The sequence below is a fragment of the Echeneis naucrates genome, chromosome 4 (genome assembly GCF_900963305.1).
Source record: "Echeneis naucrates chromosome 4, fEcheNa1.1, whole genome shotgun sequence".
Taxonomy (NCBI): domain Eukaryota; kingdom Metazoa; phylum Chordata; class Actinopteri; order Carangiformes; family Echeneidae; genus Echeneis; species Echeneis naucrates.
In genome coordinates this window covers 23166917-23182433 of record NC_042514.1, presented here as the reverse complement: position 1 = coordinate 23182433, position 15517 = coordinate 23166917, and the positions used below count along the sequence as shown (strand labels likewise).

The 15517-nt window shown below is 39.3% G+C and overlaps 1 protein-coding gene across 3 annotated transcripts; it reads left to right on the top strand.

Annotated features, from left to right (window-relative positions):
• Positions 1-76: 76 nt before the first annotated feature.
• pycr3 (pyrroline-5-carboxylate reductase 3) lies at positions 77-6833 on the top strand. 3 transcript variants are annotated; one of them, XM_029499987.1, is made up of 7 exons: positions 77-341; positions 3425-3518; positions 3601-3665; positions 3889-4068; positions 4166-4378; positions 5443-5535; positions 5785-6833. In XM_029499987.1, exons 2-7 carry the CDS (start codon positions 3431-3433, stop codon positions 5986-5988), a joined length of 843 nt encoding a protein of 280 aa, XP_029355847.1. In that variant the 5' UTR covers positions 77-341; positions 3425-3430; the 3' UTR covers positions 5989-6833. The 3 variants fall into 3 exon arrangements, with proteins under 3 accessions (XP_029355847.1, XP_029355846.1, XP_029355848.1); XM_029499986.1 differs by having other exon boundaries at positions 77-1169; XM_029499988.1 differs by lacking the exon at positions 77-341 and adding an exon at positions 746-822.
• Positions 6834-15517: the final 8684 nt, after the last annotated feature.

Sequence of the window (15517 nt, the reverse complement as noted above, 5' to 3'; positions counted from 1 at the left end):
CTTTAAGGTGCATTACCGCCAATGACAGCTCTTTTTTTCGCCTACCATTTCTCCGCCTCGACGATGACGGTGCAGCCAATGGCGTCACGCCTATTAATCGGTGCGTTCGGTTCATACTGCAAACGTACTGGAAAGGAGCGGTGGTAAGTAAGGATAGCGTAGGAGAGAGTGCTGGAAGCACCACCCAACTGGTGCAGCGGCGTCACTGTGATTCAAGCCAATCCATCGGTTCCCGAGCCAGTCTGTCTGTGGAATCTGCGACGGTGAACGCGGCATTTCACATTAAAACAGCACTTCGAGCTTTCAAAGGGTGGGACATCTGCAAATCAGAAAAACATCAGGTGAATAAATACCCTAACAGCACCAACGTTACTCGGTGTTGTCCGTAGCATCGCCTGGCGGCGTGTTTGTGTCACTCCGTGCTAGTTTATGGTTGTCCAGGCAACAGGACACACGTGCATTGTATTTCTAATCTATTCTATTCCGGATTATTCTCACTGTCTCAGCACGATGCCAACAAGGGGGTCGTTTTTCAGATACCGTGGGTTGTAACTGGAGAATCTGACGGCTTTCATCGCTCGGGGGTTAAATACAGCTGAGGTTTTAGCCAAGAGTTGCGCGGCTCCGGCTCTGGCACATCAGATATGCTAACCGTTAGCCACCTAGCCGAGTGAGGATTCGGGTGTTGGGTTGAACGGGCCCGAGCCGCCGTTGCCATAACAATGGACGACTCCGGCATCAAGAAGCAGAACTGGGACGTGAAGGAGACGGAGTTATTCCTCGAAATCCTCAAGGAACTGGACATGAAGAAGTGCCTAGACGGTAGGAAAGTGAGGAATAACAAACTCTTCAAGGTGGCGCACAGGAGAATGACGGCGGCGGGCTACCACCGGTCCGTGGACCAGCTGAAGTTTCGCTGGAAACTTCTCAAAAGCGCTTACTATAAGTGCAAGAGGGAGCCTCACTCTCCGGCCGCAACCAAGATTCAGGGCTGGTGGCGGTACGAAAAGACAATGGTCGCTATCATGGAGTCCAGACACTCTCTGGTCGGAGCTGGGGTGAATTCTGATAGAAACGATGAGGTGACAGAAGACTCCGACGGGGAATCTTCGATGCTGCGCTGGCCGCAGCCCTGCCTGGACAATACCACTCAGAACCTGGATTTAATTGTATGGTTGATCGATGCGGTGCCATCTCTCATTTGACCACAGTTGTGACCTTTCATTGTCTTTACTGTGTTGTCTGCATGCATGCATCCTTTGGCCAGTTGTTTGAATGTCTTATTATTATTATTATTATTATTATTATTATTATTATTATTATAAATTATATCCTCAGTTGTCAGTTTGCTGTTCAGCCTAAAGCAAATGCAATGGGCTTCAGGCCCTGCAAGGTGTTTGCGTTTGAAACCAGTTTATCCACCTCAAAGTTTATCATAGAGACTGCCGTTTATAGTGTTGTTGAATGGGCCCACTTGTTAACTTTTTAAATCCAAAAGACCAAGAATTAAAAGTGCACAAACTGTCATTACAGCTTAATCTGCCCAATATTTCACCATTAATCATTAAAACTGCAACTACAAGGCAGGGATATGAACTAATTTGCTTGTTCTGTCCATCAACTGTCCAAAAAAATTATGTTTGAAACTTTCATACTTTGGGGGGGGGGGCAGCAAATGTTGCACTATATGAACATCTCAGTAATATGAGATGATCACTTTATACCTGTTGCTTGAACTGCAACAATTAATTATGAAATAATTGAATCAGCTAATGATTGCAGCTCTGTCATAGATGACTGCATAGAGAACATAATCTGATTTGAGAAGCTGGAAAGTCTGGAATTGTATTCCTTTAATTAACCACCTGTCTCTTTGTGATTGTATTGTTTGTTTGTTTTTTTTAAACTATTAAACTGTATAACAAGCTGCAACCTCCAGAGTAACCATACAGTTTGTCACCTTGCTAAAACATTATTAAGGACTGAATATGATTTAACTGTCATAAAGTTAGAATTTATTTATGGACAGTTGCATTGAGTTGCATTACTTTTGCTGAGGCATACTTAATAAAACGGAAGCTGAATTGGTTTTTTTCTCCCACAATACATTGATATCTAAATAGGTTTTATTGTGATATATGTAGGTGTGCATTGGATGATAATTGTCTGCTATTGTTTCACAGTATTTTTCTGATATAAAAGGAATAAAATATAATAGACCAGACCACCATTTGAATGATTGGATGTCATATGTGACCTGAGGATTGAATGAGGGGTCATTTTAGTAATTTGAAATGGTAACTTATCAATTGTTAATTAAAAGTACAGCAATGACACCATAGGAGAGGATTGTGGCCAGGGAAATTTGTGTTCACACAGATAAAAGAATGTAACCTGAGACCCTTTTCAGATCTGACTGGACATTTACCTGTTTTGGGGGGTGTGATGGCAAGTGGTTAGCTCCCAGTACACAACTTCACCATTGGCATGAGAATATGTCTCATCTTCAGCATTTTGAATGACCACTTGTGCTCAGATCACAGATCTCCTCATCCTATATACATTTATGCAAATGTGTTTCTAGTCAGTCAGAGCAAGACAGATTCACAGCATTGTGTGAGAAACCTCTTAAGTATTAGACTGACTGGCTCCCGTGTTGATTTCTTGCCCCTGTAAACTTTATAACAGTATTGAGGGGCCAGTTGCACAACAAAAATAAAAGGATGTAATGAGGGAAATTCATCTATAGCAGGAATTGTCAGGGGGATCTGATTACTGACCAACTGTAGACCAATATTTCGCATGTTGTCAAATTTCTTGCTTAAACCCAATTTCTCATGATCAAGTTTTTGTCTGCATATAAATGCATTTGACAGTAACAATGCAGTGTCCAGTGTTCTCATCTCCCCTCTCAAAACTATTTTTGTCACATCTGTTTAACATTTGTGACATCTGCTCTAGCTCTCTAAACATATGGATAATGGATTGAGAAATGGAAATAAAAACTGTAATGCTTTGAGGTTCAGTAAAAACAGCTTGGTCTGATCATTGATTGTGACTTTTCGATTCTTAATTTTTCTGCTGATTAATTTATTTATTTTGTCTTCTATGTCAGAAAGTAGTGAAAATGCTGGATATAGTTTCTGTCTTTACAAGATGTATTCAAATAAATGTTTGGTTTACCATTAATGTATGATAAGCTAAAACATTAATGCTTCAAAGATTTGAATCTTTGACCAATTAACCAATGTAATAATCAACTAATTGTTGAAGCTGTATTGCATTATTATAATTTGGTATATTTGTGCGAAATTGTGTCATATTGTGTTTGGCTCATAACCTCAGTTTTTAGTTAATCATGATATAAACTTGTTAATGATCCTGCTCTCATTTTTCCTCTCTATTTTTGTTTTTTTCCTCCCAGATCAAGATGGACCCTGAAATGGGCACGCAGCTAAAAATAGGTTTCATTGGTGCAGGGAACATGGCCTATGGTATTGCAAAGGGCATCTTGTCTGGTGAGTCAAAGAAAAGACGTGCGTAAAGGAAGTAGGGATGTTAAGTGAAGGAGTTAAGGATCTCATTGTGGTTCTCCTTTAGGAAATGTTCTTCCTGTAAATGTAAGAGTGAGTGCGCCATCCTCGAGGAACCTGGAGCGCTTTCAGGTACATCGATCGCTTATCATTTCCTGATTTGTTTGCGGGTTAGTTAGAAGTGGGGGTATTCCTCTTATTTCCTGGCAAATAAGGGCAGGTTAGCTGTTGGTCTGTCTTACCTGCATTTGTGTGTGTGTGATTATTCTATGCATTTTTACATTTGACCCCATGACTCATCTCAACATGTTAATATTCTTAAAACATTATTTCAATCTTCTCCACTTGCTTTCAGGAGCTGGGGATTGTCGTCACTCACTCCAACATAGAGGTGGTCTGTGGGTCTGATGTAGTCTTTGTGGCAGTAAAACCTCACCTGGTTCCACTAGTTCTCAATGAGGTCTCCCAGCACATCACCGACAGACACACAGTTGTGTCTGTTGCAGCAGGAGTGACACTGACAACATTAGAAGAGGTGAGCACAAGATATACAATATAGTGATGTTAAAAACGAGAAGTGAGTTGTGTGCTGAGTGCTCCTCTTCAACTTTTTTCATCTTTTCAATTCCAAGCTCCTACCAGAGAATTCTGTTGTCATTCGGCTGATGCCCAACCTGCCGTGTATGGTTCAGGAAGGAGCTCTCCTGTTTGCACGAGGAAGGAATGCAAAACTGGAGGATGCAGCGTTGCTTCGCTCTTTGTTGCATCATTGCGGTCTGGTGGAGGAGGGACCTGAAACCTGGATTGACATCCATACTGGACTGAGTGGGAGTGGAGTTGCTTTTGTGAGGGACCTTTTGTTTATTTTGAAATAAGTAGTTTTATCTGCTTGCAGACCATCATGGCAGCAATTAAGAACTTGAAGAATTTGAATACAAATTTTTGTAAGCACAGTTATAATCGTTCTGATCAGACATAATGGCAGGATATTGCTCCCCACTACATGGAAAAAGTAGTTTAAGGTTGATTTTTAGGATTGACAAGGCAATGCCTTGGCTCTAAATTGCTAAGATCATAATGCAATCAAGGTTCTGTGGGATGTGCTGGACAAACTTGTCTGATCCATGAAGGCACAGACTCACAACTCCCAAGACTAAAAATCTACTGCTAATGTCTTGCTGCCAGATACCACAGCTCAATTCTAGTGAGATCGAGTGGAGTCCATGCTTCAATGGGTCAGGGCTGTTTTGGTAGCTAAAGGGCAAACTACACAGGCAGCTGGTCATTATCTTATGGATCACTCATGATAATATATCTCAAGTTAAAGTGGCAGAAATGGATCACTTGGTTATTTCATTCCACAAAGAATGCTTCAGCCCAAAAGTCACTACAGATCATTAACCTCCCAGCCAACTATTTGCTCAAGCAAACTAAAGTGTTGTATTTTTGGAAGACAAGCTCTGGTTTGAACTCCCTTCACTGATGTAAAGAAATCAGCATGCAGAGTGTCAAATTAGCCTTGTGTAACAATCACAGTGAACCTCTGGTCTGATCTTATTACAACCAGTTATTTTTGCTTAATTTAGCAAGTTCATGTATGACTTATGAAAATCCTCAATTTCAAAGAGATTTGTACAGAAAACAAAAATAAACTTCATAAATTAATACAGACGGCCAAAACAAAGTCACCAAGACATTTGTTAACCAAGAACTCATCATACTGCCTACTATACAAGAGTAGAAATCTCACATGGCTTAATATCTTTGGGGTGTTTCAAGGGGCAATGCTGGGGGTTAAAGATTTGAAAAACATGCAAAAAGCCCAGTGTCTTAACATGTTTTTTTTTAAAGCAATTGTAATTCTTATGAATGGTGATGTTATGTTACCTGTGGTGAATCTTTTCTGCAGGTGTACCTGTTTGCTGAGGCACTGGCAGAAGGAGCTGTTAAGATGGGCATGCCTAATGCTCTGGCCCAAAGCATTGCATCACAAACTGTTCTGGTCAGTTTTATAGTGTTTGTGTCTCACACTAGCAACATCATTTTATTTCTGCTAATGTTCGGATTTCTGTTTGGAAAAATTACATATGTTTTAAGCTGAAGTGCAAGCTACAAACAGAATAATACTTGACTTCACTTGGCAGTTTTTGTTTTGTTTTTTTAACACAATGCAATAAGACATGCTGTGGTTACTTGTCATTGATACAATTAGCACGCTGTTAAATTTAAATTTTGCTCCCATTTTCTGCAGGGCGCTGGGAGATTGTTACGTGACTCCGGGAAGCATCCAGCTCAGCTTCGCTCTGAGGTCTGCACCCCAGGCGGAACAACTATTTATGGTCTTCATGCACTGGAGCAAGGCGGCATGAGGGCAACGACCATGAGCGCTGTGGAATCAGCGACAGAACGAGCCAGGGAACTCGGCAGAAAGTCAGTGCCAGGAGGCAGAAATTGACAGTAGCTGGTTTCCTTTTAATAGCTGCTCATTGGAATTAAGTAAAGCCTAAAAATAGTTGTGACTTTTTTGGCTCAACATTATGGATCATACAGACAAGATAGGAGCTTTGGTTTTGATTTCTCCCACTTTCTACCCCTAGACAAGTGCATTTCATCTTTCTCTTCTTTTCTGCCTCTGATCAAAATGTTGAGCAAATGAGCAATTTTGAGCAAAAAGTGAATATTGGCTTTACAACTGACACTGACAAGTAAATAATTTACTCATGACTCTGTGATCTACCTGTTTTTGAAAGATTGGTGACTCAAAGGTGCACAGCAATAACACATTTTTTGCACTATTACAAAAATCGGAAATGGTTGGTACCATTTTATTGTACCCATAATTGTGGATATTGTTCTCATTATAGTTGAGTTTATTGAAGGCCAAGGGATGTCTGTAAGCAATGTGGACTTAAAATGATAATTGGGGTTATTTGTTGTTTGAAGACTGCAGAAATACTCAAAGTACAATAGAAATAGTAATACGGCCAAGTTTCAAAATAAAATTTTTAACACATTTTTGCTGATGCCCCCATCCTCATCGGCACATCACTCCGCCTGTGGATGTACCTGAGTTGACCTCATGGTTAATAACCCAAACTCTCACTTAGAGCAGCATCAATCAGCTGAAACAAGGCAACTTGATAATATAACATTTTAATCTGGAGTAATTGAAGAGTGATCATGGTTGTACAGCTGCATTACAGTGTGTTACATCCATCTAGTTGCTGTGTAATGTAATGTAAACTGAACTGCTTTCTGCATTGTCTAATTTTCTTGTACTTCGCTAGATCTTTTTTTTTTTTTTTTGGAGCAAGGGAAGATACATGAATCATAGAAATTTAAGGAATAGATCTACATTTACTGAACTAATATGTCAGCAGATTAGTTATTATTTAGTTAGTTATTGTTTGCTTTCTTCTAGTTTGGATCATTATAAATGGAATATTCTAGGTGGTTGAACTAAACCAACACATTGACAACATTATCAGGGGATGTAAAGAGATTTGATTGGATTTTTTTTGTCTAGTTTGAATAAGAATAATATAGAAATAAGACACAGATAAGTTAATGGAAATAATAATAAATTACTGCTGCAGGGTTAATTTAAGGAAGGAAGGAAGCTCAGCAGATTATCACAGTGGTGGTTATCAGCTTGATTTGTCGACCCAGGCTTGCCTCATCAGGCTCTACGCACGTTCACATAACAAGGGGTGTTTAGGCATTATTTGACGCTATTTCTGATGAAAAATGGAACCGATTACACATGAAAAATTCAAACCAATACCTAATACCACTGTTGCTCCAAACAAGGCAAGAGAGGACGCCTGGCAGACTGTGCAAATGTGTTAATATAGCCTATATATAGTATATCATTATATTACTTTAATTCGCTCCCTGACATGATGTCACAATGAAGGATACGTGGAAATCATTTAGATTAGGGCCAAATCAAAGTGAAATTAATTTGATTTCTTTTATTTGTGATTAAAGTCGAAGCAATTTTCTAATTGGTGTTCTATCAGTTGTAGTGCCAACAGCAACTCCGGACCAAGCACAAAAATATAATATATATATAAATGGGATGCATTTGCTGTGCATACATCACTATTTTAGCGTAATGTGGATCATACACTGCGTAACATCCATCCATTTTCTACCGCTTTTCCGTTTTCTGGGTCGTGAGGGATGCTGGTGCCAATCCCAGCCAACGTTCCAGGCAAGGGCAAGGGTGGGGTACACCCCAGACAGGTCACTGCGTAACACATTAAGTGTTAATATTATCTTAAGCAAACAGGAAGAAAAATGATAGGAGAAAGACTAGAGGGGGCCCCGGTCCAGCAGATTACACAGCCTCAGAGGAGCTGGCCCTTGCAAACAATGAAGGGAGGCCAATCATGGAGGGGATACAAAGGGGTACACAATCAGACCTCAGTGTCAGCAGCTCCTAGCAGCAATTCTTTGCTTTGGGGGTAAAATGCAAAAAGCATGTTTATTGTTTCAGATTAGGAGAGGACATTCCGATGCCCTTCCCTCAGTCTGTTGCCTCCACCTCTAGGCCTACAAAAAAACAAAGGGTAAGGGTTTTATAATTTCTAGCAGTCCTATGTCTACTTTTTGAGATTTATGCTTACCAAGAACATGTAATTGAATGATGAATACAGCACACCGACATAAGTGAAAAGTCTGTCTCACTCATCTCTATTGCTTGATGAACACCTCAAATTACGAAGGTTTTTGTCAGCTCGTGGTACAACTTGCTCTCTGGATCCTATGCCATCCTGGGTTGTAAAAGATCTATGGTCAACATTAGGACCTTATGTTTTATATCTATTGCACATGTCACTTTCTTCAAGGGTTTTCCCAGATTGTTTTAAAATTGCAGTGGTTAAACCATTACTAAAGAAGCCTGACTTAGATTTTGACTCTCTGACAAATTACAGACCTGTCTCAAAACTTGCCTTTTTATCAAAACTTTTCGAGAAAGTGATCACAAATCAGCTCATACAGTACTACTTGAGTCATTACAATCAGCCTTCAGGTCAAACCACTACAAAAGTGGTAAATGATTTGCTAGTTTCATTAGACTCAGACTCCCCCACTATTTTATTACTGCTAGACTTGAGCTCTGCTTTCAACACCCTGGATCATCAGATATTGTTGGACAGGCTTGAGAACTTTTTTGGCATCTTAGGTCAGGTCCTCCTGTGGTTGAAGTCATACCTGCTGGAGAGATCACAAAGTGTTGTGATCAACAACACCTGCTCTGAGTCCTGTACAGTAAGGTATGGAGTTCCACAGGGTTCCGTTCTGGGCCCCCGCTTTTTTCCTTGTATCTGGCACCACTGGGTCAGCTTCTCCGTTCTTTTAATATCGATATTAATTGTTATGCGGATGATTTGCAGCTATATGCCACTTACTATCGATGATGAGTCTAACAAACAGAAAATTTTGGACTACTGAACTCAACCAAGACAGAGATGATGCTTATTAGACCATCAAAGTGGAGCCACCTAACCCTAACCTTTACTATGTCTCTAGATGACTGTGTTATTCATTGTGGAGACAGAGTCAGGAATCTTGGTGTGGTCTTTGATAACACGCTTTCTTTTAATCTCCATATTAAAGAGATTACAAGAGTTGCTTTCTTCCACTTAAACATTGCTAGGATCAGACCTGCTTTATCATTTAAAGATTGAGGTTCTGATCCATGCATTTGTGACATCATGATTGGACTATTGTAACGCCCTTTTGTCTGGCTTACCCAAAAAAAGCACTCATGGTCTGCAAATGGTTCAAAATGCTGCAGCTCGTATCCTGACTGGAGTCGGTAGATTCGATCACATTACCTCAGTGCTGGCCTCCTTACACTGGCTTCCAGTTCAGGTGCAAGCAGACTTCAAGGTGTTACTTTTCACCTATAAAATTGTAAATGGTACCGCACCTTCGTATCGTTCCAATCTGGTGAAACAATATGTGTCCACACGCCTATTGCGCTCCCAGGAGTCTGGCCTTTTGTGTGTCCCCATGGTCTGCAAAAAGACTGTCGGTGAGCGTGCCTTTTTTTTTCGTGCCCCAACGTTATGGAACAATCTACCTCTTGACATCAGGCAGGCCAGCTTAGTGGACATTTTTAAAGCAAAGCTAAAGACCCACTTTTTACCTTTGACATACAACTCCTGATTGTGTGTGTTTTAATTTAATTTTAGTTTAAATTGTTTTTATTTTATTTTAGGATTATAATCGGCTCTCGACTCCTTTTTATTGACATTGTTTTAATATGCTTTGCATTTTTTTATGTTTTGTGTGTCCTCATATTCTACTTGCTGTACAGCACTTTGATGGAAAGCACTTTATATATAAATTTATTATTATTATTATTATTATTATTATTAATAATAATAATAATACAGGTTGGAGTAGGCAGTATGGGGGCCCTTTATAAAAGGAACCGAGAGCTGGAAATCAAGCAACTGGAGTACACAAAAAATCTTAGAAAAAAACAAAAACAGTAAAAAGTATGGCAGCACAAGTTGCCAAACACTTTCTGTCAAATGATAGTTAAAAAAAAAAACATTTGGTTATTCTACAGAGACTGCTTTGAAAAATACAGATATTTACTGTGAACACTGTCGGCTTTTTACATTACATTTACGTTTTGTTTTTTGTTTTTTTTGTACAGGACTGTTATAAAATAAAAAAATCTCATTTTACAATACTGATAGAATGCTAAACAAACGAATAAATCTGGCTGATGAATCAGCCAATTAGAAACATACATTTGATTGACAGCTTCATCAGCCAATGGTGATGTTGGTTGACCTAAGACGTCAGAGCAGTCTCAAAATTCAACATACAGATTTCGTTAATGCCCATTCAACAATTAGTGTGGTCCGAAATACAACAACGAAACAAAGCATGTGCATTCGTGAGAAGCTGCGCCAGAGTTAATTCTTTATGAGACTGTTCTGACACCACAGCTCTGGCTTCACTTGCCCAGACATCAGTAATCCCGATAATCAGTGTCACAAAGCAGGTTATCAACTCGCTAATTGAACCCAGATGTTTTCTATCTAGATCAGTGCGCACTCACATAGAAAGGGCGGGGTTTGCGTTTTCCGACCAATCACAATGCAAAGCAAAAAGCAATGCAATTCACAATGGATGACTGGAAAATTTCAGCACAATGATCACAAGAGGGACAAGCTTTTAACATTTAACAATATAATATTAACTATTACAATACAAACATACGTTTCTTTTATGCTTGTCAGTGCAGGTGTTGTGTCGAAATGCTGTTGTCAGGATGCGTTTTCCCTGCTATAATGGAAGTGGTTTTAAGACATAAAAATAAAAAAGACTGTGAATAAGCACACATTTCCTCCAAAAGTCTACACTATTCAAAATGTAAACTCACAAATATATTAGCCTATTTATTGATAGAAATCACAGTAGCTGGTTGTGATAATAAAGACAAAACACATGGATGAGAGCTTTAATTTCAGAGCAGGCTGTGCACTGGACTGACCTATCTGTGGTGACAGCCATAGACATATGTACATAGATGCCGCATTGACTGCTGCTGCCGACCGGAGCGACATGCCTACACGGCGGCCATCTTGGTACAGTGCCACTCTCTCCTACAGTGCATTACATCTATAGAGGAATGAAGTGATCATTAATCGCTACATTGTAATAAAACATATTGTCAACATATATTCATGCAGGTTGGTTGTTACTAATGTCAGACATGGGGACAAACAGACAGACAAAGACATAAATAGAACAAAAGGAGCCCAGAAAATGTTCAATGTGTGTGTCTTTATTTAGAGAATTTCTTAATTTGATTACTATTATTATTATTATTATTATTATTATTATTATTATTATTATTATTATTATCATTAGTATTATTATTATTATTATTATCGTGGTATTTAATACTATCATCATTATCGATATTATGGTCCTTGATTGTACTTGCTAAAATGTAAGAAATATAACACAAGATTTAAAAAAAGTTTTTAGCATCAGAAAGTGTACTGTACTTTATTCCATGCAGCCAGAAAAAATGTCTAGAAAAGTGTGGCATTAAGTTGTATGATAATGTATGAATTGATGTTTTTGATTCTTTTTATCACTTGATTGACAATTTGAACCTCAGTATTACAGTTGCAACCTCAGTGGAGCAAATGAAAAACAAACATAAGAACATAGTTCAAAGTGGTCAGCAGGTCTACTGTAATATCTTATAGGCTGTATATGTGTCCCTGTTGTGAGCTATAACCAATGTGTATAAAGCTGCACTTTTTTGTACACTGTATCCTTTTTTGAGGATCATCACAATAATGGCTTGATATTGTTTGCAGCCCACAGAAAAAAATGTGACATGAAAGGAGCTTGTCCTTTAAAATAATGAGGGTCCTTCTTGATGCAGACTGTAGAGAGGGGGTGGAAAAAGCACAAGAGAAAGGTAATTCAGTCGTTTACTGGCATGCATATCCCCTGTGACCCAGCAGCCCTCCACTGAACTGCCCTAAAGTTAAAAAGAAATAGCCTTGATGATAATCACATAACTCAGTTTCAGAATATAATGAAGATAACATTCAGTGTGCAGCTACCATATGCTGCTATTTTTTATTTGTATTTTTTATTTGTATTTTTTGCATAGTGGATAGCCCTGCTGCTTGCTGAGGTTCTCAGCGTTGTCAACAGCATACATGAACGTACCTATGAATGAATGAGTGGACTATCTAATCAATTTATTAGCAACAAATAAATAATTTACATTACATATTGCTGTCATTCTTGTCCAGTATAACATTTTATATGGGATTATAAAACATCACTAGAAGGTTACAAATAAATGAATAAATGGAGAAAAAATCTATCACTTACTTGAGGCAAAGGACCGCAGTGCCACACATCCATCCAGTCTGTACTCCACTCTGTCAGCTGTCAGAGCGCTGTTCCCAGCATCCGGATCTGTTTCAGTCTACCGAACCTCGTCCGGAAAATAAAACGGGTTAATTCTGTCTCTGAATTTCCCCTCTCTCTTCCGGTTCTACTCGCCACTCTTACAGCCACGCTCTTATCCAGAACATACTATGCTCCGGAGCTGATTAGGCGTTCCGCGTTAGTTACCATGGAAATATACCCTAATAAAAAAAAAAGTAAACCAAGTTCGTGCCACCGTAAACCCAGTTAACCCGGAAGTTGCCTCACAAAGCTGAAATCCAGCTTCGTGATACAGATTCTTGGTCTATGACTGAATTGCTTGGTTTAAGATGAGTAGGAAATGAGTGAGCAGTGACCAGTATGATGTGTCATAAAAAGTGAAAATATTTCAGTCGAGGACAAAGGTTAAAAGATTGATAAACTGGTCACAGTTTATGAATTTTCAACACATTCACGGCTGCTTTTTTGCTTCCTCCGGTTCCTCCTCCTCCTCCTCTTCCTCCTCCTCCTTGACACTCACGGCTGGAGAAACACGCGTTTTGTACACTGGTCTGGTCTCACTCCAACAAGACAACAAATCACAACAGTAAGTAATATAAACGTTGTCTAAGAGTTATAGGTCAGTCTTGGGGGGCAGCATCGGGGATCTGCCGGGAGACGTGGGGAATTGAAGGGCACTCGGCGGTTTGGGGGACAGTGGGGGACTCGTCTGGTGTTAGCCGAGGCTAACGAGCAGCTAGCCGGACGCTGGCTGCTATCGCTAATGCTTCCCGCAGTGGCAGTCATGCCTGGCGGACACTCTACTCTTGGAACAGCTGTGTCCATCTTTGTAAATGCCAAAATTAAAAGACAGAGAGCGAGAGAAATATAAAAACAGCCATGGTTGTTTGGAGGTCCCAAGAAAATATAACCAAAGGGCTGTTCGTCGAAGCTGGGAGCCGCTTGGAGGGTTTGAAAGACAGCTAATGCTATGGTTAGCAGGGCGCTCCTTCTGCTGATGAGAGCTGAGTTTTACCGACCAACATCTCTCACTACCAGATTTGTCATCATGTCAGCACACATTTGTGGCCATTCAGCTAAAGTGCCATGTTGTTTTCAAGTGGGAAGTCCATTATATGGGATCAGTTATCTCTGCATTCGTGCCTATTCTTGCAGATTTGGAGTAAATCCAGTTAAAACATTTGGTTTCATTTTCATGAATCATATTTAATCCACAAAGGCCTTGTGTTATTACTGACAACTCTAGCTAGTTACAACTGGAAAAGCTAAAGTTATATAGACAAAGACCTTGAATGTAGACCCTTTTAATAAATGTCAACTTGTCAATCAATTCAACCCCTTTTCCAGGTCCAGGATGTGGGAAATGTCTAATCCATGATAGTTGTTTATCATTATTGTCCTGTACAGTGGAAGTGACTAAAATGGTGTATAAAAGTTAATAATTTCATGCATTTGTAACCAAATCAAAGCCAGATCACCCATTGTCGCTCAAAGCGTTCATACCTAAGTTTGTTAGGTGCTATTACTCTTAAATATAATCTATTAAAATTAGTATGAGTGTGAGGGTCAATAGTAGGAAGCCTATGTTAAAATCTTGTATTATCAACAGTATAGCATAATATTTGCTCCATGGGCTTTGTCCTGGTTCAGTAAATGGTGTCTGATTGCGTTAGTCAACATTCAAATAATTCAATAAAATTATATGAGTATTCTTTGATTAGAATATGAAGCCACTGTTTAAATGATAACAATGGTGATATTAAGTAAGCCCCCAACACACCACATTAAAAAGTGGGAGCCAAAAATTATTTGATCTTAACACTTATTATTGTCCACGCAGAGTCTGATCGAGCTTAATTCTCTGCTCAATAGCATTGAATTCTTATCACGAAACTATTAAAAACACATCAATGAGCTGCACTGTTCAGTGTGTTCTGTAGTTCTCTGAGGTTTATTTTGAGTTGATCCCACATTCACTGTCCTGCTGCCAGAAATATATACTAGTGCACCAAATCTGTGATTAAAAATAGTACCTAACAACGCGATGACAACAAAATAAGCTATAGTAATGAGGTGCTCCAGACAATTATTAAGACCAGATTCATGATCAATTTAAAAATGTACACTATCAGAAAGGAGATAAAAAAGGCTAACAACTGTAGCTGATCCCTCGTGTTCTTCAAATACTTTAAGAGTTATTACACTGGCTATTAATGGAACCAGGGCACACTCAAAAAGCTTCTGTAAAGCACTAATCCATTCCTCCCCAGCTTGTAATGCTTTCTGACCTGAAAGATGATGGTCATGATTTTATAAACCTGTTGTCTGAAAAGTGTAGATTGGAGTTGTTTTAGCAGGCTAACCAGACAAGTATTTGAAAAATCTATAAATTGTGAGAAAAATAATCCAGCACATCATTACGTAGCACCTCCTGGTTTGGCTGAAAAATATGCAGAGCAATCTTTTTATTGTGAATTTCTAGCAAATTTACCGTATTTTCCGCACTATAAGGCGCACCTTCAATGAATGACATATTTTAAAACTTTTTCCATATACAAGGCGCACCGCATTATAAGGCGCTACAGTAGAGGCTGGGATTGCGTTACGTTACATTACGTTATGCGTTAATGTCCATATTCACAATATGACCAACCTTGTTCAACTGTAAACACACAAAAGAAATACATAAAGCTCACTTTATCAGTTCATTCCTCATCTACCAATCCCTCGAATTCTTCTTCTTCAGTGTCCGAATTGAAGAGCTGGGCGAATGCGGCATCCAACACGCCCGGCTCCGTCTCATCAAAGTCGTCATTAATCGAGTCAGTGTCGCTGTTGTTGTCAGGCAGTTCATCGACAATTCCTGCCTTCCTGAAAGCTCGGACCACAGTTGAGACCGATATATCAGCCCAGGCATTTACGATCCCCTGGCAGATATATATATGGATCAATATCAATATTGATCCATATATAAGGCGCACCGGATTATAAGGCGCATGGTCAGCTTTTGAATAAATTGAAGGCTCTTA